This window comes from Pimephales promelas, chromosome 19 (genome assembly GCF_988280905.1).
Source record: "Pimephales promelas chromosome 19, fPimPro1.hap1.1, whole genome shotgun sequence".
Lineage (NCBI taxonomy): Eukaryota > Metazoa > Chordata > Actinopteri > Cypriniformes > Leuciscidae > Pimephales > Pimephales promelas.
Genome location: NC_142787.1, coordinates 10,837,829 through 10,863,813, shown reverse-complemented (window position 1 = coordinate 10,863,813; position 25,985 = coordinate 10,837,829). Strand labels below are relative to the sequence as shown.

The following is a 25,985-nucleotide window of genomic DNA, read 5'->3' as shown; positions in this document are numbered from 1 at the left end:
CACACACACACGACATCACCCGGAGCCGCAGCGCATCTCTGCCGCACACACACACACGACATCACCCGGAGCCGCACCACATCTCTGTCACACACACAAGAAGAACAGCTTCTCGTTCTCAGCACTGATTCACACGCACAGAAAGATCAGAAATCACAATCCTTAAATCAGAAAAAAGCTAAATTATTAAAAACACACAAGGATAGATTTTTTTTCTCGATGAAGTAATATTATATAGTAATATTACAAATACTATATCTGCAATATAAAAATAATTAAAAAGTATTATTAAATTAATGATAAAATTCTGAACAGTATAATTGATTTGTGTTCATTATACAAAGACATATATTGATGTATGTAATATATTATATATAATTTTTTATTTATTTATGTTACATATTTGTAATGTATTATAATTAGCTAATAATGTATGTAATGTATTTTAACATGCATTTTATAAAATGTATAATATTATATATTTATAATATTTAAACATTTATTTTTAATGTAAGAAATTGAACATTACTTAAACCTACAATACTGTATGCAAACGGCTGTTTTTTAGCGCAAAACAAATACACAATTACTAAAGCACACACACACACACGCACACAAACAACAGTGAGTCGCTGTGTGTTGTGTGAGATACGTACGCTGGGTATGTATGTTTATGTGAGTGTCTGAGTGGGTGTGTGTGTGTGATGCCAGGCACAGGAGATGTTGTGTGGCATCTGTGCCAGTTTGGCCATGGCAGACGTTACACACAGAACAAAAGATCGTGTGAAGTGAACAGACTCGACCCGTTTCTCTGCAACCCTGTGCGGTGTTTTATATCATGTTGTCCACTGCGTTATTCTGAGGGAAAATATAAAGAGAAAAAAACAAAAACAAATGGTGTTGCCTTATAAAGATGGATTTTGAAATTTAGCAAACCCAGAAAAAAAAAAAGTGAGTGTGCTGAGCTCAGAGAAATGTGTGTGTTCAGCGAGGGAATAAACTTTCTGCGCTTTTTATCTGTATTTGTTCCCGGCCAACACTGCCAGCGCCGTGCAAACGCTTATTTTATTCTTTTGTCATTCAAATGAAGCACTAAATTAAATACAGACACATAAACACTCGAGTGGCTTAAAAACCCCTGAACGCCAGGACTGCAGATTTGAGCTCAAACAAATCCTTCACTGTCCCGAACCACACGCCGTCCAAAAACCTGCTTTCCTGCGGTCCGAGAGAGAGAGAGAGAGAGGGAGAGGGAGGGAGGGAGAGAGAGCTAGAGACATAGAGAAAGAGAGAGAGACTTAGAGAGAGAGAGCATAGGTGAAGGTCTCTGAATGTCTCTCTATGAGTTAACTCGTGTCCGGCAGGATTTGCCGTGACTCTTTCTTTCAGGAGCGGGATAAGATCCTGACACAGCGCGTCTCTTTTTCTTTTGCCGGCAGGATTAGTGGAAACACTCCCTCACGGCGGGATGCAAATAACCTTTCACTTCAAAAAGCACACGGAGCGAGCGGCCAACTTCCCCGCGTCTGTCGCCTGGAACACACGCGGCTTTAGGATCCACGGAAACCAGATGAATGGAAAATGCCGACACTACTGCACTTGAACTTCCCGCAACTCCATTGTGCCGAAAGCACTGATTCGACACATTCAGATTGTTTGCGCGTCAAAACTTTTGCCACATATGTTGCAAGAAAATTCATAATAATGCACAAGTGAAATATGAATATTTTATCAATACGCGGAACGCAAAAAGTGCTGCGCGGGGTGTAACTTCAGGATGTGTGTGTGTGCAGGGATCGTTCCACCCAGTTTATAACTTTATTCTAGAGCTGCTGTAAACAAAGCAATCTCTGTTACTGTAATCTCCTGTTATCACTGTAAAGCTGCTTTGAAACACATCTATATTGTTAAAAGCGCTGGATAAATGAAGGTCGAGTAGTTTTTAAAATCTAAGCCATGAATGAAGGCTTTCTTATGAATTAACGAATTGATCATTTAGTATGCATTTTTAGCCGTTTTTATCTATCGAATGCGAGCAGATTTTACAGTAAATGTTGCAATGATCGTTTCAGAGCGACATGCGTCACATGACCTCAGTATGCATTAACCATCTCACTAAATAAATATAGAGATTCGGAATTCGCATCGTCTAATTTTGTGAAAATCAAAAATGCCGCATTCATTCATGTCACTGGAAGTGGAAGGTCAAGCGTAGAGCACTGCATTGTGGGAAACATCTCTCAAGAAATATGTATGCTGTTCCGAATTTAGCCATTATTATTTAAGATATGACATTCAGCTTTTGCTTTCTCTGGAAGTGAAGCGGAGCCGGAGGACTCGGATCCACACGTCAGTCTGTGGAGATTAACACTCGCACGGAGAGCTTCCCCACGGGATCTTTTCATTTACCGCTTATTGTTTCATGTTTTACCCGTTTACGCCGCTTTTCTGTGCTTTTAATGCACGGGATTAAAAAAAGAGAGTGACAAATTCAGGTCACGACCCTCCTGAAGGAAACTAACGCGACTGATGCTCATTTCTGCAGCGCACACGGGATCTGTCCATGCATCCGTGCATCACACATTCAAACAATGAAACTTTCAGCAAATATAATAAAAACATTCACTATTACTATTATTAATGAATACTATTATTATTTATGCTGCGATGTCTTTCATTTCCAGTGTGACCATGAAAAATAAAAAGAAAATGTTTGATTAAACTATAAATACATATCTAAAAATTATGGCTGTGCAAAAATGAATTGCGATTAATCGCATCCAAAATAAAAGTCTGTGTTTACATAATATATTTGTGTGTGCTGTATATAATTATTTTGTATATATAAATACACACACATGCATGTATATATTTAAGAAAATGTGTTATTCATATATAAAATATTTACATGCATATAATATAGATTATGTAATTATATATATATATATATATATATATACATAATTTAAGCACACATAATTCTTAAATGTATACATGCATGCATAGGTATTTATATATACAAAATAATTATATACAGCACACACAAATATATTATGTAAATACAGACTTTTATTTTGGATGCGATTAATCGCAATTAACTTTTGCACAGCCCTACTAAAAATATAATCTTTTTTTTTTTTTAAAGTAAAAGCACCCCTAAAGAAGGACCCACAATGCATCATTTCAGAAATATGTATATAAATAAAATTCGTATTATAAACAATATGTTTTATGCATGTCAAACTAGCGTTTACTGTTTATTACAGATGCATGATCATCTCACAAAATATATAAAATAACCGCATTTATTTTGTGAGATAATCATGCATCTTTATTAAAAATTTAAAAAAAGCGCACAAGTCATATTTCTGAAAAGCTCTGGTCTGATGCATTGTGGGTCCTTCTTTTCCATCATTTCATCTGTGTTAACTCAAGGACACACAATTGCACGACATTATGCGCGTCTTCAGCAGCAGTCAAACACCCCAGCGACACACACACACACACACTGCGTAGCGGAGCGCAGCAGAGATTCGGCTCAGCGGATGGACGGACAGGTGCGTCTCAGCATTCCCAAATGAACACGACATTCCCAACAGCTTTCCCTGTGTCTCCCTCTCTCTTTAAACACACATCAGGCCGATGCGTTCGAGTCGGGATGTAAGGGGTTAAGCGTTTCGTGCCAGCATCTCATTTGCATATGGTGCTTTCAGGGGTTTTTTTCGCCCCCAAAAAGTTGGCAGCACTCCTCGTTTTCCATAATGCCAGCATTTGGGAATTGTGCGTGGAATGAAGCCGATCCAATCTCCTGCCTGCGACATGCATTTTCATTAATTACAGCCTTGTCAGCAAAAGCATTATCGAAGCTGAATATGAAAATGCTAATGAGCGCTCATTTACATATTTTTCTTTGTCGGAATGTCATTAATTATTACGTTTTATGATGATGAATGCAGCTGTCGATGTTCTCCCAAGCATAATTAGCTATCAGAATGCACAGATATGATCAGCACAGAGTCCGAAAACTTGCCATCCCGAGAAAGTTTCCGCGCGGAGACGCGTCGGTCCGATCCCGGTTGACGTCGAAAAATACCCACCCCCCACCCCAAAAAAAAAAAAAAGAAAAAATGCAGCTTAATTAATGCAGTCCTTAATTACTACAGCATGATGTCAGCGACTTTAATTAAGAATTGGCTTGGTTACAGAAACTCCTGGCTGTAATAAAAGTCATTATGGAGCCGAGCTCCAAAACCCTTCAGTTAGATGTGCACTGCTCATTAACACACACACACACACACACACACACACAAACTCGTCTCCAAGGATACGGTTTAAAATTTCATCCTACTTTTCTCTTTTTTAATAATAACCCAACCTCTGTGCTTTTGCACTTTTGTCTCGGGTCGGAAAAACGAATCCCGAATCCCGTTGCCGAGGCTCAGCCGCTGGGATCAGTGTTTATCAGGAAGAAGAAAAGCAAGGCTCGGCAGATGGGGCTATTACACATGACCAAACCGATCCATCAGGACTGAAGGGCCCAGGTGCAGCCCAGCCGCGCAACAACGCGTCATTTCACAGTCTGTCACACACAAACACACACACACACACACACACACGGTCCTACATGAGCGACCCGGTGCTGCTCCCGAGAGGGCTCATCTGCACACGCATGCACACACACACGCACACACACGCCACGGTCCTACATGAACGGCCTGGCCTGCTCCGGCGAGGGCGCATCTGCGCGCACACACACACACGCACGCGTGGTCCTACATGAATGGCCTGGTCTGCTCCCGCGAGGGCTCATCTGTAGTTCTTGACTGACTGAGCTTGACCTGATGTCTTCATCAAACACACACACACACACTACGGTAATCATTCATGCTACCATGGTAATTTTATGTGTATGCAACAATCTTGTTTAAATTAATCCTATTTGGCATTTTTTAACATTAACTTTCTTCAGTGTGTGTAATGTTGCAGTTCTCCTCTATATCAGAGTCAGTGTTTCTGAACTCCTGAAACGCCTCCATTGTAGTCTTGAGTTTCTTCCGGGAACAACACGTCACAATATTCCTCATTATAGCAGAATAAAGGGGCGGGGCCTGGTTGAGTTAGTTAGTAGTGTGTTAAACTGGTGGTTATGGTAAGGGGCGGGACATTTCCCAAACAAACTCGAAGCGCTCGACCAATCACAACACACTGATCCAGCCGACCAATCAGAGCACTGTGTGCTTTTCAGAAGGAGGGGCTTCATAGAGACAGGAAGTAAACAGAGCGTTACTGACAGACTGGGAAGAGAGGAGCCGCAACAATGGAGAATATGAGGAAAATAATCAACATTCAAGCGGGAAAACCTGTTCTAGTGCAGACAAAAGCACAATCAAGAATAAGAACAAGCCTAAGAATCTTAAATGGACAACAGGGCTCCAGAGTGCCACCAAATGGTCACATTTTGCGACCTAAATTTGAGAGTGTGCGACTGAATTTTACATCCAGTCGCACATGTGCGACCAGTAAATTTGCCACACGTTAACCGTATGGTTAAGCATGGAAGGGGCGCGCCAATGAATCCGTGACAAGAATAGTGCGCGTAAACATCTGTGGGAAGGAGACGGAGACAAATATCACAACCTGCTATGTGCGTCTGAGCAATAAGCGATCTATCGAGCAGTGTAACTCGACCTAGGACGGTGATACAAAAAGTGTGTAAAGTGGATAACTATATTGTATGGCGGAATACCCCAGCAAGTGCTTTGGAGCACTTCGACTCGGTGAATATATATCGATGGACTCGACGCAGTAATATCATCACTCCGGAGAGTTTGGGGGGGGGGGGCGGTTGGGGGTACTTTTCACGAGTGATGATATTACTGCGCCGAGTCGAAGTGCTCCCAAGCACTTGCTTTGGTATTCTGCCATACAATATAGTTATCCGCTTTACACACTTCGAAAAGCGCAAGATTTTATTTTGTGTCACCGTCCTGCTCGAGTAACTGTATTTAAATAAGGAAAACGAGGAGGTGTTTGGTCGCTTCTCTGCTTGGCCCATATTGAATGAACTGGGCTAGTGTGAGAGAGAGGTGTCTATCAACTCGTCTTAGTTAAGGAAATAACATAGTTTAATATGAAAAAACGGTGGAGTAACATTTCAAATCAATTTAAACATTTCAAATCAATTTGGCTACTTGGTCAAAATGAAGCATCCAGGTTTTTTTTTTTTTTTTTAAAGAAAAACAATAATATAAAAAAGGTAAAAAGGCATCAGTTGAGAAGGATCTCTTTAGATTTGAGCGTATGGTCAATTTACACCTAAACATCCCAGAAGATTCACTCACTCCACAGGAGAGACGGATCCTCATCGGCACACAGATACATCAACCTCAAACACCACCGTCCCCTCTCTCTCTCTCCTCTCTCGTTCTCTCTCTCTCTGGGATGAAGGAATGTGTTAATGACATCGGAGGAGGAGAGGAAGAGCAGGAGAGAGAGATGAGAAGAGACAGAAGAGTCGCAGGACTTCAGGACCCTTCAACCCTCATACTGTCCCATCAATGACGTCTGTGTGTGTGTGTGTGTGTGTGTGTAAGTATGTGTGTGAGTGTAATTTATATTTATTTATAAAATACATTACAATAATATTAACAAACCAATTTTTATAATATAATATAACATGATATATTATATATATGATTATATGATTATTATATATATAATAAAGGTATTTTATTATATTATATCATTTTATTATATTATATATAATAAAGTAATTTCTTTTTCTTTAAATTAAGTTCTAATATTACATTAGAAATAATTAATATTAACAAAAAATATATAATATAATATAATATAATATAATATAATAAAGGTACATTTATTTTTTAAAAATTAAGTTATAATACAGTTTTAGTTGCATTATAAGTTTTACCTGAGTTTATGTTTTGATGGAAAAAAAGCTACAAACATAAATAATGATACATAATTTTAATAATCCTTATATATGATTTAAAGCTCATAAGCGTATTATTATTATATTAAAATCCTGATAGCAATTTATTTATACAATATATTATTAATAGTTTGTAATATTAAAAAAAGAAAAATAATATAACTAAAGCTATATATATATAATTTGTTATTTTATTTTACATTTTGAAAAAAGCTACACAAATAAAACAATTTTAATAACCTTTACACATGTGCCTGAGCTCTAAATGTAATATTTTTTTATTAAATTACTTTATTTATAAAATAAATGAATAACAATTTATAATGATATTAACAAATAAAACAATTGACTAAAATTACTAATTAAATATCACACACACACAATTTTATTAGATAACTTAACTGTCACCGTCCCACAGGTGGGATGTTTGCCACTATATTTTTAAAACAATAATATCTTAGTAAATACCTTAAATAATATTGACAAACTATATATCATTTGAAAGCTTACAATCTCTAGTTTCCATATTTGGTGACTGATTTTCAAAATATATTACAGAGGAGCCATAATTTATCAATATAAAACAAGAATATTTTCATACTCATAAGGCGTGTTCAGACCTTTATTTTAAAATAGCAGTAAACATGAAAAATCATGAAAAAATGGTAGATACCTCAGTTTGTTTTCATGCCAAAAGTTCAAAAGATAGAATCCATTCAATTATTTTGGAAAAAAAAGGTCTGAAAAGTTTGAAATATCAAGAAAAAAATAATAAATTCACCATTTGTGACGTGGCAGCTAGCTATGACTTATATGCGTGTTCTTTGTATGTGTTTCTTAGAGGTTCAATTCATATCAAAATCTGCCAAACTTCCCATGCTACTTCTGAATAGGATCTCTACTTCAGAAATTGTATGAAAATTGTGAAAATAATGGTTCATATCACTCAAAACACGAATGGAAATGCAGGCGCCCTTATATGGGCAGTAATGGAGTCTGATTGTGCCCTAGTGAAAAAGTTTGGTACTGCGCTCAAACAAAATCTTACTGAAAGCTCATTTTTTGAGATATCAACCTAAAATTTGAAACACAACTTGTTCAGATTTTTGGCTTTGATTTTTCTGCCATTTTAGAGTAGCCCAGGTTTTGAAAATATATATTTTATGTAAAATATGAATAATTAATATTTTTGCATTGTACATTTCCATAAACTCAAACCTCAATAACTTTTTTTCTGTTTCACTTTCTTAATTTATTTCACTTCTACAAACATCTGCCAAATGTCTTCTTTAAAACAAGACCAATCATATGTCTATATTCCAAAGCATTCTTGAATTACAACCATTTAAGTTCGAAATGTGCATTTTCATGTCTATTCAAAAAAGGGGGGGGGGGTGACAGTTAACAGGTTAAAAAAAAACCCTACAAATTATACATATAGACATGAAGTCCAGGCTTATTGTTGCTCAGAAAGCAAAGTCACTATCATCATTTTTTATTATTATTATTCCACATCATTTCAAAAAAAGTCCTCTAATGAATAATGAGCAATCACAGAGGTCAGCACTTTTCAAACAAACTTCTCTATATGCATAAAATACTGCAGGCCGACAGGAAAAAAGCTTGCTGAATAAACAGCAATAAAGTATTTGTGTCTGAAAACTGCTTGCAGGAGACAACAAGACCCGGCGCTTCTTAACTGGGACTCGCAGAGACCAAACCTGCTTACCAGTCTGAACTGGTGTGTGTGTGTTCATTTAGCAGGTACATGACAGGAGGAGAACAGTGTGCTAGTGTGGACTGCACCTGCTCACACACACACACACGCACACAGACACACAGACACTCTCTCTCTCTCTCTCTCTGACAAACACACTCTCCATCTCACACACACAGACACACTTTCTCTCTCTGACACACACACACACACACTATCTCTCTCTCACACACACAAACACACACACACTGTCCGGCCCTCCAATGCCAACAAACACCCTAAAAAAAGTGAGCCGCTATTCCGCTGTGATTAGTCCTTATTAAACACCTTGCTGTTATTACAGACTTGAGCCAATGTTTAGATTACATCCATTAGCAGCACACACACACACACACACACACACACAGTAATTCAGCCGCTCGTTCTGCGACTCACAGGTGATTGGATCATGAATGGTTGTGTTTTCAGACTAACGCTGGTCCGCATCAGACTCTCTTCACACACTCAGAAACGCAGGGTTCACAGAGCGGAGAGGGACACACATATTTCTATACATTTCACAACTATGAGGGGTTTTTAACTCTAGAAGTTTCACCTCTGCACTCTTAGAGGAAGAGGTTCTATGTGGAATCTTGAAGGTTCCGTAAGAACCTTCATATATAGAACCCTCTCGCGGTTCCATCATGTGATCATTTTATGGGTTTAGCCTAATCCATTTATTTATTTTAATTGGTTTTTAGGAACGAATTTAAGAATGTAATTATTTATCTATCTTTTCGTCTCTCCCAAAGTAACCCACAACACACTTAAATATTTTAATATTAAAATGATAGATGATAGTTATTAGGAAGAATAAACAAATTAATTAATTAATTAAATATAAATATATAAATAAATATAAATAAAACCATACAAATATATATTAGCTTAAATAGGAATAATAATATTAAATAAAACATATTTATAATAAAATAAAATAAGCAATTTACATAAAAATATCACACTTGAGTTCTGACTGCGTGGAATTTAAGTTGTAGAAGAAAACAACCGAGTATCTTCTAGAAATATTCACCACAGACATTATATTTACAACTGATTAATCCAAAACTGCCACCATATGACTCTCATAACGCAAATTCTCTTGATTTCATACCACAGGTCCCGAATACTGAAGTGAGCTACACTAACAGTAACACAGGAAGTGATGTCACCACCAGCTCACAGACAGGAAACGTGAAAGACAAACCAACAAACAATCGGCCAACCAACAAACTACTCATGTCTGAAACTAACATGAGTAATATCCACATATTTCAGAGACACATTTTTACAATTCACCTTTTTAAACTACATGATTCAATTTCTAAAATGAATCGGAAATCTTAAATAGAAAATCTGTCTTTCATTGTGCAATTTGTGTTATACTTTAATAAAGAGTACGTAGTTCATGTCTATTGTATTAGTTTTTAGCTCATTTGTACAACTAATGCGCATAACACATGTAAAACGTTTAGGGACAAAGTGACAAAATTAAGTATGACATCATCATGCACAAACTTGACGTCCAATCAAATGCTCTCTAGAAGGAGAATGCCCCTCCCACTGATTAGCAATATATTCAATCATGATTCACAGCTGTGATGTAAACGAAAAGCCTTTGGCTGTTTAAAAAAGTAGCTTGTTGATTTGTTCCACCCCAACTTCCTGTTTCAACAGGAAATACATCACCACAGACAAGGATACTTTGTAGATCGAGCCAATTGCATTGGGTATTTGATTTTATATTAAATTATGTCTGAAAGAGTTATGAACATGTAAGTGTTTAATGACAGAAACAATAAAGAGAGTGAAAGTTCATCCATTTTAAAAAGAAAAAAAATGTAAAATAAATATTAATATGCTTTTATATCCGTGGTTCAGTAAGATAAACATTATACAAATATTTAAATGGTAAAATAAATGACAATACATGCATGATAAATGTATAATATAATATAATATAATATAATATAACCAAAATAGATATTAATATTGAGGTTTTCCCACAATGTGCCAACTATGTTCCTTTAAGGTCCACATAATGAACGAGGGATCGGCTCACATCCTCACATTAGAGTTCACATGGTTTAAGTCCAGCTTAATTAGCCGATTATCCGACTCACTGACCATTTGCTCACTGGATGAGACAGAGACGGCCAGCGGCAAAGCACAGCATTATGGGTAAATGAGTGTGATGTGACCTGGCCCGGTGCACTTTACCTCATAATACCTCTGTAAAACCACAAACTATAGAACAATGACCAAAAATGAAGAACACACTCGAACAAGAAACATAAATCAGGAATCGAACGCCACCAAAACCACAGCCAAGCATGTGAACTGGTTCAAACAAGCCATCAAAAGAGCAACTCATCAAGCCAAACAATCACAACAATCCCATAATGCTCTGCTTCAGGCGAGTTTGTCCACTCTTACCTGCTAATCGGGAGTTGACGTACGGTGGAGAGATGTTGTCATGTGACCCGAGGTCCCGGCCGGGCATGTGGCCGTACTGAGAGCCGTCAGCGTAATTCTGCAGGGGTCAGAGGTCAAAGGTCAAACAACTCTTATAGACATGACACGTGGATAAAACATGAACTATGACACAAATCTATACACAACGATATAAAAATATAAAAATATATAAATGAATTCAATAAATATATAAAGTAATATAAAATAATACTTAAGTTACATTACATTTAACATTATTATAGTGATTAATGGCACAAACAATAAAAAGAGGGAAAGTCCATGTATTTTAAAGAGAAAAATGTGATATACGTCATAAATTAAAATCACAATAAATATATATATAGTAACACAAATGACAATACATGCATGATAAATAGATAAATGTATAATATGATATAATATCATTTAATATAATATAATAGCTAAATTACCCATAAAAAGTGTTTATTGAAGAGTGGCCCTATTTAAATAAATAATATGCATACATATAAATGGATAAAATGACAATAAACGTATTCATGTTAATACATAATATAATATAAATACTTTAATATGACATAATCGGACAGAAATATATATATAGGGCCTAATAGACCAATATATTTGGTGTATAATGGCACAATGCGAGTTAAGTATTTTAAATTATAAAAAGTTAATAGTTAATAATACAGTTAATCTTAATGTACACAATGTGATGACATCACAAATCCCCTTTCAGTCTTTCTCTCGATCCTGTCCAGCCTTGCATTTTTAATGATGAATATTCATTACTGGCATGAATTAAATGAGTTCGCAGGTCACATGCTCAAAAATTAGTGTGTGGCTTTCAAAGTAGATTTCAAGGTAAGTTAGTGTTAAAAAACAAGAGTGTGTCGTGACACTTCCAACCCTTCACTGTCATCCCGGTGTAAATGCTTTTTTATTCCCCTTTAACTGCGATCAGACTCATCCCGGGTCACTGGAAATAAAGTGTGTTGACGTTCCGGCTCCAGAAAGTTCACGGGATGTTTTCCATAAGGGTGAGGATTTGAATTCATTTGCATTCGGTGGACGTGTGAATCTGAGAGTGTGAAAGTGCTCCGTAAGCAAGTCCTTGATTCCCCTCTGCACACCTGACACTAGTCCTGCTGAGGACACACACTTCTCCACCTCAGGACCCTAGCTCAGTCACCTTTGACCTCTCAGACCACGCCGGCCGAGCAGAAGCCTGTCTGAGAGACTCGCGTCGAAAGCCGACCGTATAGATACACAGGCTACATCGAGGACACAATCCCACAATGCACTGCAACTACATCAAAATGCAAGAATGCTCATCCAAGGTGGCAGATGAGAAACACTATACACTCTCAGAAAAAAAGGTACAAAAGCTGTCACTGGGACTGTACATTTTCAAAAGGTACACTTTTGTACCCAAAGGCTGCATATTGGTACCTTTGTGGTACATATTAGCACCTACAATGTACATATTAGCACCTGAAATGTACATATTAGCACCTAAAATGTACATATTAGTGCCTGAAATGTACATATTAGCACCTAAAGGGACATATTAGCTCATGAAATGGACATATTAGCACCTAAAATGGACATATTAGCACCTAAAATGTACATATTAGCTCATGAAATGGACATAGCACCTAAAATGTACATATCAGCACCTAAAATGTACATATTAACACTTAAAATGTACATATTAGCACCTAAAATGTTCATATTAGGCCCTAAAATGTACATATTAACACTTAAAATGTACATATTAGTACCTAAAATGTACATATTACCACCTAAAATGTACATATTAGGGCCTAAAATGTACATATTAGCACCTGAAATGTACTTATTAGCATCTAAAATGGACAAAAGTTTACTTTTTAAAAAGGTACAGCCCCAGTGACAGCTTTTGTACCTTTTTTTTAATTTTTAAATTTAATTTTTTTTTGAATTTTAATTTTTAAATTAATTTTAATTTACTAATACTAATTAAAATAATATAATATAATGTAGTATAATATAATAATGAATAAATTAAATAATTAATTTAAATTAATTTAATTTATCAAAATCTCATTGCAATGAGAATTTAGTAGTAAATCAAAAAGGGCTGTTTTTTTATTTAAATTATTATTTAGTATAACTTCTAAAATCACAATGAATTAAAGTAATAATTCACTCAGATTTATCAATAAAAAAACTATATTAAAAATATTTCATCTAATATTTATCCAATTAATTTCTAATATTTAAAAAAAATGTATTATATATATATAATATATATATATATATATATATATATATATATATATATAATAGTGTAAATTAAAGAAATAATTCATTTTTAAAAAATATCTGCATATATATATATAAACAGCATAAAATAAAGAACTAATTAATTAAAATAAATATATCATCAATATATCATAAATAATTGTTTTTGTTTTTCTAATTTCAATTTTTCATTAACTAATTTTAAGGATTTTTCACATCAGAATAAATTAAATATTTGACTCAAATTGAATGTTATTTATTACTGAACAACGTCAATACAAAAATAATTCATATCCCCATATTTGTGCATCATGAGTGAGAAGCAAGTTAACATCAAACTCTATTGGCATCATTTGAGAGTCCAAACGAGTGGAAATTTGACATTAGGATGACTCCAGTCCACGTGTCCGAAGTTTGAACACTGAAACCAAAAGCGTTCATAAATATGTAAAAACTTACTTTAGTGGGACGAACTCCATTTCCCCAAGACGAACTCGCTCTCTCTTCCAAATCTACAGAGAAAAACAGAAAACAACATTTTAGTTATCTATTGATTTATAAATCCTGTTCAAATCTGCATTGAAATGAAAAACGAGTGTCCTAATTAAATAAAAACCGCAGCCATTCAGACATATTTCCCACAATCCCGCTGAGATGAGGGTCGCCGGTGACACAACAGTGATGTTTACATGCAGCCGAGGCGTTTGTGCAGGTCTAATCCTAATGACGGCCGGGGAAACAATGCAACAATGTACACTTTATAAAGGCCGTAATTAACGACGCGCGAGTCTTTACATTGTTTCTGGCTCTTTTTTCCCTCGCTTTATTGAATCGCCCACCGCGAAAAAAAAAAAAAAAAAACCTCTTCAACAAATTCTCTCCCACTCACAATGAGAGCTCAATCAAAACACACTTCCCTCCTCGAGGAACTTCCCTTCAAAGCGGCGGCGCATGAAAGACGCATTCTTTGTCAAGACGTTCATTTCTGGTAAAGTCAACAGCGGATAAAAGCGGCGTACGGGCCTTCGTGACTTACAGATACACACACAGCTTTAAAAGCAGCAGATCTGACACACACACACACACACACACACACTCATCGGCTCATGACATTCAAACACCGGTTGAAAAGGAGGATTCATAAATAATCCCAAACTATCCCGAAGAATGAATGAAAGAGCGTCCAGGTCACGTTTCAGCTCCGAACAGCAGGAAAAAAAAAAAGACATTGCTTAAAGAAATAAAGCGTATTTTAAGAACCTGCAAGATTTATTACATTCATAGCAATTAAAAACATTTAAATCACTGTTATACAGAAGTTTTACTAAGGCTTGTTTTTCGAATTCATATTATTTATTCATTTTTAAAAATCAGAATAAATTAAATTCGCTCAAACAAACAAACACACACACACACACACATATAAAACTAAAGGAGTAACTCATTAGACAGACAGACTTTTTTTAATTAGCACACATTAAATAACTAAATTGATTGAAATAAATATCCAATTTCAATGAGAATTTGTGTTTAATTGTCATGAAAAAAATGGCATAATTTCCACATAATTTCCTGTCACAGTCGCAGTCACACACACACACACACACACACAAACACACTCCTCCAGAAGGGTCTTCTCTCTAAAAGCCAGTTCAGGTGAGACATAATGAATTTATTTCACTTTCTCTCTCTCACACACACACGCACACACACACACACACACATCCATTATTTATCAGACTTTCTGTTACTCTCTCTGTAATTTATTACTCTGAATCTCTCTCCTTATCAGCTACTGCCCACACATTCCCTTACAGACACACACACACACGCACGCACACACACCTTTCACCTCCCAAACCTCTCCTTGCACCTGGGGTCTCACCGCCTAAGGCCAGAACAGACCAATAGAACCATATAACACACACACACACACACACACACAGAAATTGCATCTCCATCTTAGTGCAGACGGATGGATTGGGGGAGAAGTGATGAAAAAGAGAAATATGAAAAGATATGTATGTGTGTGTGTGTGTGTGTGTGTGTGTGTTTCAGTCAGGATCTGAAATGACTCATTTATACACCAAACTTGGGAACATTAGTGTGAGGTCAAACCACAATATTTCCACCCAGAGGAAAATCTCACATTAAATCTCATTCATTTCTCAAGCGTTTCTCCTAGATTGCAATGACACCAAATGAAGACTCTCACCAAAGTCTCAGCACACACTCCAGTGTCTCATACACCAAATTACCATCAGTGTGGCGTCCGAGATCTCAATCTGAACTCAAACATTTAGTAATGATCTGAGCTGCTAACGAGTCGTCAGTAACTCCAGTCGCTCTTCCTCCTGAACCTGCGTAGGTTTGTAACTCATTTACATAATGTCAGCTGATTGGCTGAACAGCGTCTCTTAGCTCCGCCCTCAAACACTAGTGTATCCGAGACTGGAAGAGACGCTGTTTTCTGCTGACGAAGCAAATCCACGACATCGTTACTGTTCGTATCACTTTGATCAAGAGCTGAGAGTGAGATATGATAATGAGCGTTTAGAGTTCTGACCAATCACAGCACACTGGGCCGTCTGACCAATCAGAGCAGAGCGGCTCTCAGAGAGGCAGAGAATCTTCAAACGAAGCGTTTCAGACACTGTGAGAAAAGAGCAGTGGATATTATGAGGAAATTCAAGTGTGTTGTGATCTTTGATGCATGTAAAGCTGCTGTAGAGACTCCAGAACAAGATCAGAAGTCTTTGAAATAGAATAATAGTGCACTTTAAGGGAAATGTCTTAGATAAAGTTGATACTAGAATCAAAACGCAACTGAGAACTCAAAGAGAAACAACATGTCTTCTAGGCAGTTTGAGTTTAATGTGCCTCATTAGCATGACAGATAGCCAAGCTTAGCTGGTTTAGTTCACAATGAAAATGCTCCAGAGAGTCCACAGAGTCCAAAACCTCTCAGAACCAGCATTCACCAGGATTTATTTAAAGGAAATGCAGCAGTTTGTTATTAAAGACGGTACCAAACTAATTAGATGAAAACCACTCCTAAAAAAAACTAGTCGACAACTAAACAGTGAGACACTAACACCAGCCTTAAAGTAAAAAAATAAATCAAAAGTAAATATTGACATCACAGCGGCACAGAACATGGTGGAATATTGTTTTATTAGGAATATTTACTTGAAGCTTAAATATTGTATTGTATCTTATATTGTTTGAAGAATGTGTGTGTGCGTCCGGCCGGCCCCTCGTCAGCATCTAATGAAGTTACAGTGACAGATGAGTGTGTGTGTGTGTCTTTCACAGATGAAATTAAAGCTCCTGACACAAAACAGACTCATATTAATAGTGTTACGTGTGCTGTGAGACTCAAACAGAGCCTCTCTCTCTCTCTCTCTCATCCCTCTATCCCTCCTTTCATCTGTCGCTCTCTCTCTGGCCTTCAACTCAGAAAACACGAGGAAAAGAAGCCAGACGAGTGAATAAAACATTTAGACGTTAGCTAGTCTTCACTCTAGACAGAGATAGAGAATCTATCCTTTAAAATAAATTAACATGTAAATATTATTTAGTCTCTGTTATTGAATTAAAACATAAGCCGCATTTGTGGTAGTCTGTCTTGTTATAGTCGCATAAAGACAAGCATTTTTATACTGTACAAACTGTGGATTTTGTCCCCTAACACTAACCCAACCCATCACACAAAACTTTCTGCATTTATATATTTTCAAGAAAACATCACTCGGTGTGATAATATAAACTGTTTTCCTCACCGGGATGAAAAAATGTCCCCACAAGGACAAGGATTTCAGATATTACCATCTTTGTGGGGACATATTATAGAGTTTACCAGGACACACACACAAACACACACACACACACACAGTGAGAGTGGGTCATTAAAACAGACATCAGCTGTCAGCTGGACTCCCACATGTCAGTCTGTCAGACGACCCATAAACCCCTGCTCTGATCCAGGACGACCACCGACCTCATGAGCTTAATAACAGAGCTGTAACACACACACACACAAACACACACACAGACGGACAGATTTATAGATTAGATAGATAGATGTAGAGATGGATGTATAGATCGATGTATGATGTAAAGATGTAAAGAAATATGGATGTATGGATGGATGGATGGATGTATAGATAGATGGATGTATAGATGTATGGATTTATAGATGGATGCATGGATGTATAAATGGATGGATGCATAAATGGATGGATGTACAGATGGATGGAGGGATGTACAGATGGATGGAGGGATGTACAGATGGATGGATGGATGGATGTATAGATGGATGGATGGATGGATGTATAGATGTATGGATTTATAGATGTATGCAGGAATGTATAAATGGATGTATGCATAAATGGATAGATGGATATATAGATGGATGGATGGATGGATGGATGGATATACAGATGAATGGATGGATAGATGGATGGATGTATAGATGGATGTATAGATGGATGGATGGATTTATAGATGGATGTATAGATGGATGGATGGGTAGATGGATGGATGGATGGATGCATAAATGGATGGATGGATGTATAGATGGATGGATGGATGGATGGATGGATGGATGGATGGATGGATATACAGATGGATAGATGGATGGATGGATAGATAGATGGATGGGTGTATAGATGGATGTATAGATGGATGGATGGATGGATGGATGGATAGATGGATGTATAGATGGATGGATGGATGGATGTATAGATGTATGGATTTATAGATGGATGCAGGAATGTATAAATGGATGTATGCAAAAATGGATGGATGTACAGATGGATGGATGGATGGATGGATGGATGGATGTATAGATGGATGGATGGATGTATAGATGGATGGATGGATGTACAAAGGAATGGATGGATTTATAGATGAATGAATGGATGGATGGATGTATATATGTATAGATGGATATATAGATAAGTAGATTTCCACATTGATAGACAGAGGGATGTTTTATTGAGTGTGCTTTTGTTCACAGGTGAGTTTTCTGAGAAAGGCCTGAGATAAAGCTGATGCTTTAAATGAAACATAAATAAGAACTCATTAATTCTTATTCATGCGAAAGCAACATGTGATCAATAGATCCTCCCGAAGGCTGCCAGAGATTATATTAATGTGACAGAAGCTCAGGGTGAAACACACCGGTGCTTTAGAGCTTCTCATTCAGGTGTGTGTGGATTTAAAGAGCTCCTGACGGATATTAGCAGGTGTCTCTCCCTCTCTCTCTCTCTCTCTCTCTCTCTGGGAATGTGCCATTATCCCCGGCATTTCCTGCACTAAACACGGATTCCAGCATTCCCGAACGCACCTCCCCCAACACAAGATGGATCACATCTGGAAAGAGACGCAAACCAGCAGGAACCAAGAGACAAGACGAGGACACACACATCTTCACACACACACACACACACACACATACGTGTGTTTTTACTGAAGAGATTTCTATGCATCTGATCACCTCAGTAAAGCAGCAGGACAACAGAAAAATTAAGTGAGTTTAAACTCAAATATGAGCGGATGGATTCGGCAAAAGCACTTTATTCAAGAGGAAACGAGTTTATTGTTTGCAGTGAAGCAGCGAGTTCATTACAAATATTCCTTCAAAACTGTCGTTCTAAAGGTCAGCGGTTTGTTCAAATCTAGGCAAAAGTGATAATGCTAGAGATGTCTGACTAAACATGAAGTAATAAAGAGGCAGTGAGAACAGAGAAAGATCACCAAATTATCACCAAACGCTCCGGGAAAATCCGTTCCTGTACGACACTCGAGGGAACGACATCATTTCCTGCGCTCAACATGCACAGAGAGGGTCTGTTCACATTTAACCTCTAGACATGACCTTTGACCTTTACCACCAGACACACACACACATACGTGTGGCACTTTCACATCACTCTTGTGTTTTAGTTCCACGATACTACTAGAGCTGCAGGATTTGTGAAATAAAATCGCAATGTGATTTTCTGATCCAAATCATGATTATAATTATATGTGATAACAAAATATGATTAAAAAATAAATAACTAAATTAAAAAAAAAAAGAAATAGGTCTGCAGAGTTAGTCCAAAAATGTTGTGGTAATAAATAAAACATAAACATGTCTACAAAATAATAATACCAAATAATAATAATGCCAATATTGCTATTAAATAAATAAAGTGATTATTATAGTTATTGCTAGATATTATTAATAATATGCTAAATATTATTAAACATTAATAATAATAATAAAATATATAAACTACACAAAATTTGAAATATTACTATTATAATGTTTTCAAAATACAATGCATAAATAATAACAATAATAATTTCCTTTTACAGTACAACTATAAAATTAGAATACTTAAATTTATGAATATTTGAGTTTCTTTATTTTTTAATATTATTCATAATATATCATATTTCATTAAATATGAATAATTACAAATAAAATATTATTCATTCAATACTTAACATTTAATACTTGACACTTAAAATGTAAAAAATAAATGCATATTAAAAAAATAATAATTATAATAAATAATAATAACAATTATATTTTAAAATAGAACTGTAAAATTAAAATACTTATATGTACGGCTATTTAAAAAGAATAATTTTATTAATATCTATTAAAAATATGAATATATAATTAATATAATATATATTATATATTAATATATAATATATAATAATATCAAAATATTATTGATATCTATTAAAAATATGATACAAAATCAGAAATATTCTTATAGTACTATTTTGTCCTAAAAGAAAAATAATAGAAAAGAAAAATAATATAATATTAATAATTTTATTTTACTGTACTAATATTCATGGCTGTTTTAATTTCCTCTTTTTCAAATGTTTATTTTGGTGGGATTTGATAATAATTTTTTTGCAATATGAAAATCACACTAAACCATATCACGATTTCGTTTTTTTTTTTTCTCGATTATTTGTGCCGCCCAACTATATCAACAACACCACGAGTCTGTCTGCAAAAAAGCTTGACGTCGCATTCGAGTCCCAAATTACGACATCTTTCCAAAATAGATTAATTTGAGAGATTCTGCATGATGAATCCGACTCCACTCACTTGAATGTTAGTTCCTTTTTCATTTCTTTGGTTCTTAATTTAAACTCAGTCTGTCTCCCCACATCCTGAGGCCAGTGGCCACAGAGAAGGGCCAGATGAGTCATCTCGCGGCCACGGAGCGGGAACAGATCGAGCGACCCGAAGCCGTTACTCGCGTGCTGTTCTTCCAACATTACATAAAGCAGATGAAGTTTCCTGCGACGAGAAACCACACCTGCAGCTGCACCAGAACCAGCAGGAACACACACAAAGCAATGGAAAAGATCTGGTGAGGAATAAGCAGACCCGCACCTGTGCTCTCTCACACACACACACACACACACACACACACACTCTGGCTTTTATTGCCTGTCGTTGGTGGTTTGGCTTCCTGATGGCAGTTACACACTTCAAGAGCTTCAGAGTTTCTGCAGTTTCACTGCAAAGCTTTAATGATCCTCCGTATCACAGGCCATGATGAACAGAAGAAAGTCAATCATTCATAAATCAATCATATCTGATACCAAACAACAGGTGAACTGAGCGGATACAAACACACTCGAACAGAGCCGACTAATCGACATGATGATCACTAAACCAGGAACCAGTACAAGTGCGTGAACAACCAGTACAAGTGTGTGAACTACCAGTACAAGTGTGTGAACTACCAGTACAAGTGTGCAAAATTATAACACTTATATATCACGCAGAATAATGTTCTTTGAAAAATCTAAAAAGTATTGTATTTCATGCTACAAACCCAGCGCATACACTGTAAAAAAATATTGTTGGTTTAACTTAAAAAAGTAAGTAACCTGGGTTGTCTTCAAATTTTAAGTTGATTGAACTGGAAAAAGTGAGTTAATACAATGAATTAGATTAATTTAACCATCAGAAACTCCAAATAATAAGTTATCTCAACTAAATAAATTATTATAAAGTTGATTTGACAAAAGAAAATATGTTGTGATAACAAATCTTGAAAATATTTTTTACAGTGTAACATGTTATGATGGTTCACCTCTGATATCACAACTCACACATTATAAAACAATGCCGAGAGAATTCCCAGCTTCCGGCTTCCTGTTTTCCCAGTGGGGATTTCCATGCATTGAGTGTGTTTTATTCTACCCTGACGTGAACGAGAGCTTGCAGAGGCTGAGCGCGGGTCAACATCTTAAAAACACAAATAAATGACCTCATGAATAAAAACCTTAACGGTGTCTCAAACCGTGCTCAGTACTGAAATAATCATCACACAGCACAGGTTCACTCTGTATGTGTGTGTCAGGTCAACACTTCAAGCACATTAATATTTCAAAACGGTCTTGACAGGGAAAGAGCATCATTCATGTTAGAGGAGATCAGCTGTCCTAAACACACATGAAGGATTTACTGGGAGTGTGCAGGATTTACCACAGATACCTCATACATGTCCATGACTGAATCTCAGGAACCCTGTGGAGAACATGCAACTCATGTTTCACCTCCAGATCAAAAGAAATCATGTTGAAAACATAACTGAAATAATGTCAAAATGAAAAAAACAACAACAACATTATTTTCATGGAAATCACATGAATACCCCTAAACCTTTAATTATTGCAATGGAAAAAAAAATATCACAAATATTTTTTTTTTCATTAATTCTTGTAAATAAAAAAAACTTAATTATATTATTTAATTATACAAAAAAAACCTTCATTTATATTTGATTTATTTATTTATGTATTGCATTGTGACATTACTGAACCTATAAAATTCTCATTATTGTAATGGAACATGAAAAATCATCATTAAATTAATATCACAATGACAATTAGGGGGGGAAAACAGCTGGCTTTATTTTCAAAGTAAAATATAAATCCCCCCAGAAGTAAACTTCAGTTAGTCTTACAGCAGACGAGTCGACCTGACAGTATTTAAACACAAATAACATGCAAGAACTTTAATCTTTAAAGTTAATGTAGGCTTCGACGAGTAAATAATACAGTTCCTGAGCGGTCAGTTGACATGCTCCTTTCTCAGTCACACACACATACACACGTCAGATCGCCTGGATGCGCCGAGTTTGTGATAATTTGACATTAAATATGAGAGCAAACGCCAGGCCGTCATCACTCTCTCGGAAAGCAGAAGTGAAGCCGCTGTTCTGTCGTTCTCCACCCGCGTGAGGCTGACACGAGCTGAAACTAATGTTTACCTCAACAAATTATTTAAAGCTCAGCTCTCAGCTCTGAATGACAGTAAAACACTGAGATGAGCTGCCGTTTACAGTGTGTGTCAAAGCCTTCAGTCGAGCCGAGGCTTTCACAGCGCTCACTCGCTCGCATGCAGACGTGATGTCAAAAAAACACATTCACTCTTGATTTGAATTCACCAGCGATTACAGCATCAACACTGTTATCATGTTTAACACACTATCTACACAAATATACAATACTGGGTGTAGCCTTTGGTTATTTTTTGGTTTATATATATATTTTTTTTTTGGTTTTTTTTTTTGGGTCCAGTGTTTGGGTTTTTGTGTTACCCAGATCCTGGGTCAGACGTAAAAACCCAGTGTATGGGTAGTTTTGTGTTACTCAGATCCTGGGTCAGATGTAACAACCCAGAGTTTGGGTAGTTTTTGTGTTACTAAGATCCTGGGTCAGATGTAACAACCCAGAGTTTGGGTAGTTTTTGTGTTTCCCAGATCCTGGGTCAGACGCAACAACCCAGTGTTAGGGTAGTTTAGTGTTACCCAGATCCTGGGTCTGACATAACAACCCAGTCTTTGGGTAGTTTTGTGTTAGCCAGATCCTGGGTCAGATGTAACAACCCAGTCTTGGGGTAGTTTTGTGTTACCCAGATCCTGGGTCAGATGTAACAACCCAGAGTTTGGGTAGTTTAGTGTTACCCAAATCCTGGGTCTGACATACCAACCCAGTCTTTGGGTAGTTTTGTGTTACCCAGATCCTGGGTCAGATGTAACAACCCAGAGTTTGGGTAGTTTACTGTTACCCAAATCCTGGGTCTGACATAACAACCCAGTCTTTGGGTAGTTTTGTGTTACCCAGATCCTGGGTCAGATGTAACAACCCAGTCTTTGGGTAGTTTTGTAGTTTTTGTGTTACCCAGATCCTGGGTCAGACGCAACAGCCCAGTGTTAGGGTAGTTTAGTGTTACCCAAATCCTGGGTCTGACATAACAACCCAGTCTTTGGGTAGTTTTGTGTTACCCAGATCCTGGGTCAGATGTAACAACCCAGTCTTTGGGTAGTTTTGTGTTACCCAGATCCTGGGTCAGATGTAACAACCCAGAGTTTGGGTAGTTTAGTGTTACCCAAATCCTGGGTCTGACATAACAACCCAGTCTTTGGGTAGATTTGTGTTTCCCAGATCCTGGGTCAGATGTAACAACCCAGAGTTTGGGTAGTTTAGTGTTACCCAAATCCTGGGTCTGACATAACAACCCAGTCTTTGGGTAGTTTTGTGTTACCCAGATCCTGGGTCAGATGTAACAACCCAGTCTTTGGGTAGTTTTGTGTTACCCAGATCCTGGGTCAGATGTAACAACCCAGAGTTTGGGTAGTTTTTGTGTTACCCAGATCCTGGGTCAGACGCAACAGCCCAGTGTTAGTGTAGTTTAGTGTTACCCAAATCCTGGGTCTGACATAACAACCCGGTCTTTGGGTAGTTTTGTGTTACCCAGATCCTGGGTCAGATGTAACAACCCAGAGTTTGGGTAGTTTATTTGTTATCCAGATACTGGGTCAGACGTAACAACACAGAGTTTGGGTAGTTTTTGTGTTATCCAGATCCTGGGCCAGACGTAACAACCCAGTCTTTGGGTAGTTTTGTGTTACCCAAATCCTGGGTCAGACATAACATCCCAGTCTTTGGGTGGTTTTGTGTTACCCAGGATCCTGGGTCAGACGTAACAACCCAGAGTTTGGGTAGTTTTTGTGTTACCAAATTCCTCGGTCAGACATAACAACCCAGTGTTTGAGTGTTTTTTTGTGTTACCCAGATCCTAGGTCAGACATAACAACCCACTGTTTGGGTAGTTTTGTGTTACCCAGATCCTGGTCAGTCGTAAAAACCCAGTGTTTGGGTAGTTTTTGTGTTACCAAAATCCTGAGTCAGACATAACATCCCAGTCTTTGGGTGTTTTTTGTGTTACCCAGATACTGGGTCAGACGTAACAACCCAGTCTTTGGGTAGTTTTGTGTTACCCAAATCCTGGGTCAGATCTAACAACTCAGAGTTAGTTTTTTTTTTTGTGTTATCCAGATCCTGGGTCAGACTTAACAACCCAGAGTTTGTGTAGTTTTTGTTTTATTCAGATCCTGGGTCAGACGTAACAACCCGGAGTTTGGGTTATTGCAAACAATTTGGGAGAGAGCAGTGCAGCTCCGTCAAATCGGTCTATGTCTTCGGTAAAATAATTTATTGTGTCCATAAATATGCTATTGTTCTGTAAATAATTTAATGTTATATAAAAAACATGCCTTGCATTAAAAAAACTCAACACAACTTTTATTTATAAAACTCCATTAGAATGGACCAACATCTGTTCTCAGAACTGTACACTGATTGAGTATGGACAGGTTATGGAGTCAATCGCCACATATTTGGGCCACGAGTGAAACATCTGAAGTTAGAAGTTCCTCTGCTAAACACGACACGAGCTCCAGCGCCGTTACGGTAGAATCGGGACAACAGAGACTGGTCCATTACACTCAAATTACTTCTAAATGTTACATTTTTACTTCTAATATTTATTAAATAAGTAAAAGTAAAAAAGGTAAGCTAGTTTTATAGTAAAAATGAATCAACCCAGAGTGTACATTTTTTTGTAACCAGTATTTTTGTCGTAATATTAGTGGGTCATTTATTCATTGAGTCTCGTCACGTGACAAATGAAGGACAAAGTAAATATTGATGTTCCCCGTGAGTTATTTTTGGCTGTATTATAATGATTTCTCAATTTAGAATATGATAAATATTGCATATGGGTGTTCAATACAACACTTAAAGCCACTTAAATGAACGAAACGACTCAAATAAAGATTTGTTCATTTTGATGAACGAGAGTCAGCAAAATGATTCGAACTTCCCATCATTACAAAATATCTCAAAATCAAATATAATTTAACAATAAGTAACATTACAATAAGTAATATTTTGCACACATTTTGTTTGAGCATTTGTGGTTAAAAAGTATATACAGTAAATGTTTATTTTTTTATAAAATGTCCGCTGGTTTGTCTAGATGAGACTCTTGAATGAGACATTGAAGCTGCACTGAAACTCACATTTGGGCCCCACATTTGAAGTCACTATATGGAGAAATATCCTGGAATGTTTTCCTCAAAAAACAGAAGAAACAAAAACTTAAATATATTGGATGACGTGTGGGAGAGTAAATTATCAGGAAATTTTTATTTTGAA

The 25,985-nt window shown here is 36.6% G+C and overlaps 1 protein-coding gene across 16 annotated transcripts in view; it reads right to left on the bottom strand.

Annotated features, from left to right (window-relative positions):
- tcf4 (transcription factor 4) overlaps window positions 1-25,985 on the bottom strand; it is a 264,598-nt gene that overhangs the window by 141,920 nt on the left and 96,693 nt on the right. For all 16 annotated transcript variants that reach the window (XM_089123905.1, XM_089123906.1, XM_089123910.1 and 13 more), the window contains 2 exons: window positions 13,908-13,960; window positions 11,145-11,241 (listed from right to left, as the gene is read on the bottom strand). In XM_089123905.1, coding sequence (XP_088980031.1) covers window positions 11,145-11,241; window positions 13,908-13,960 — 150 coding nt within the window. The remainder of the gene's footprint in view (window positions 1-11,144; window positions 11,242-13,907; window positions 13,961-25,985) is intronic.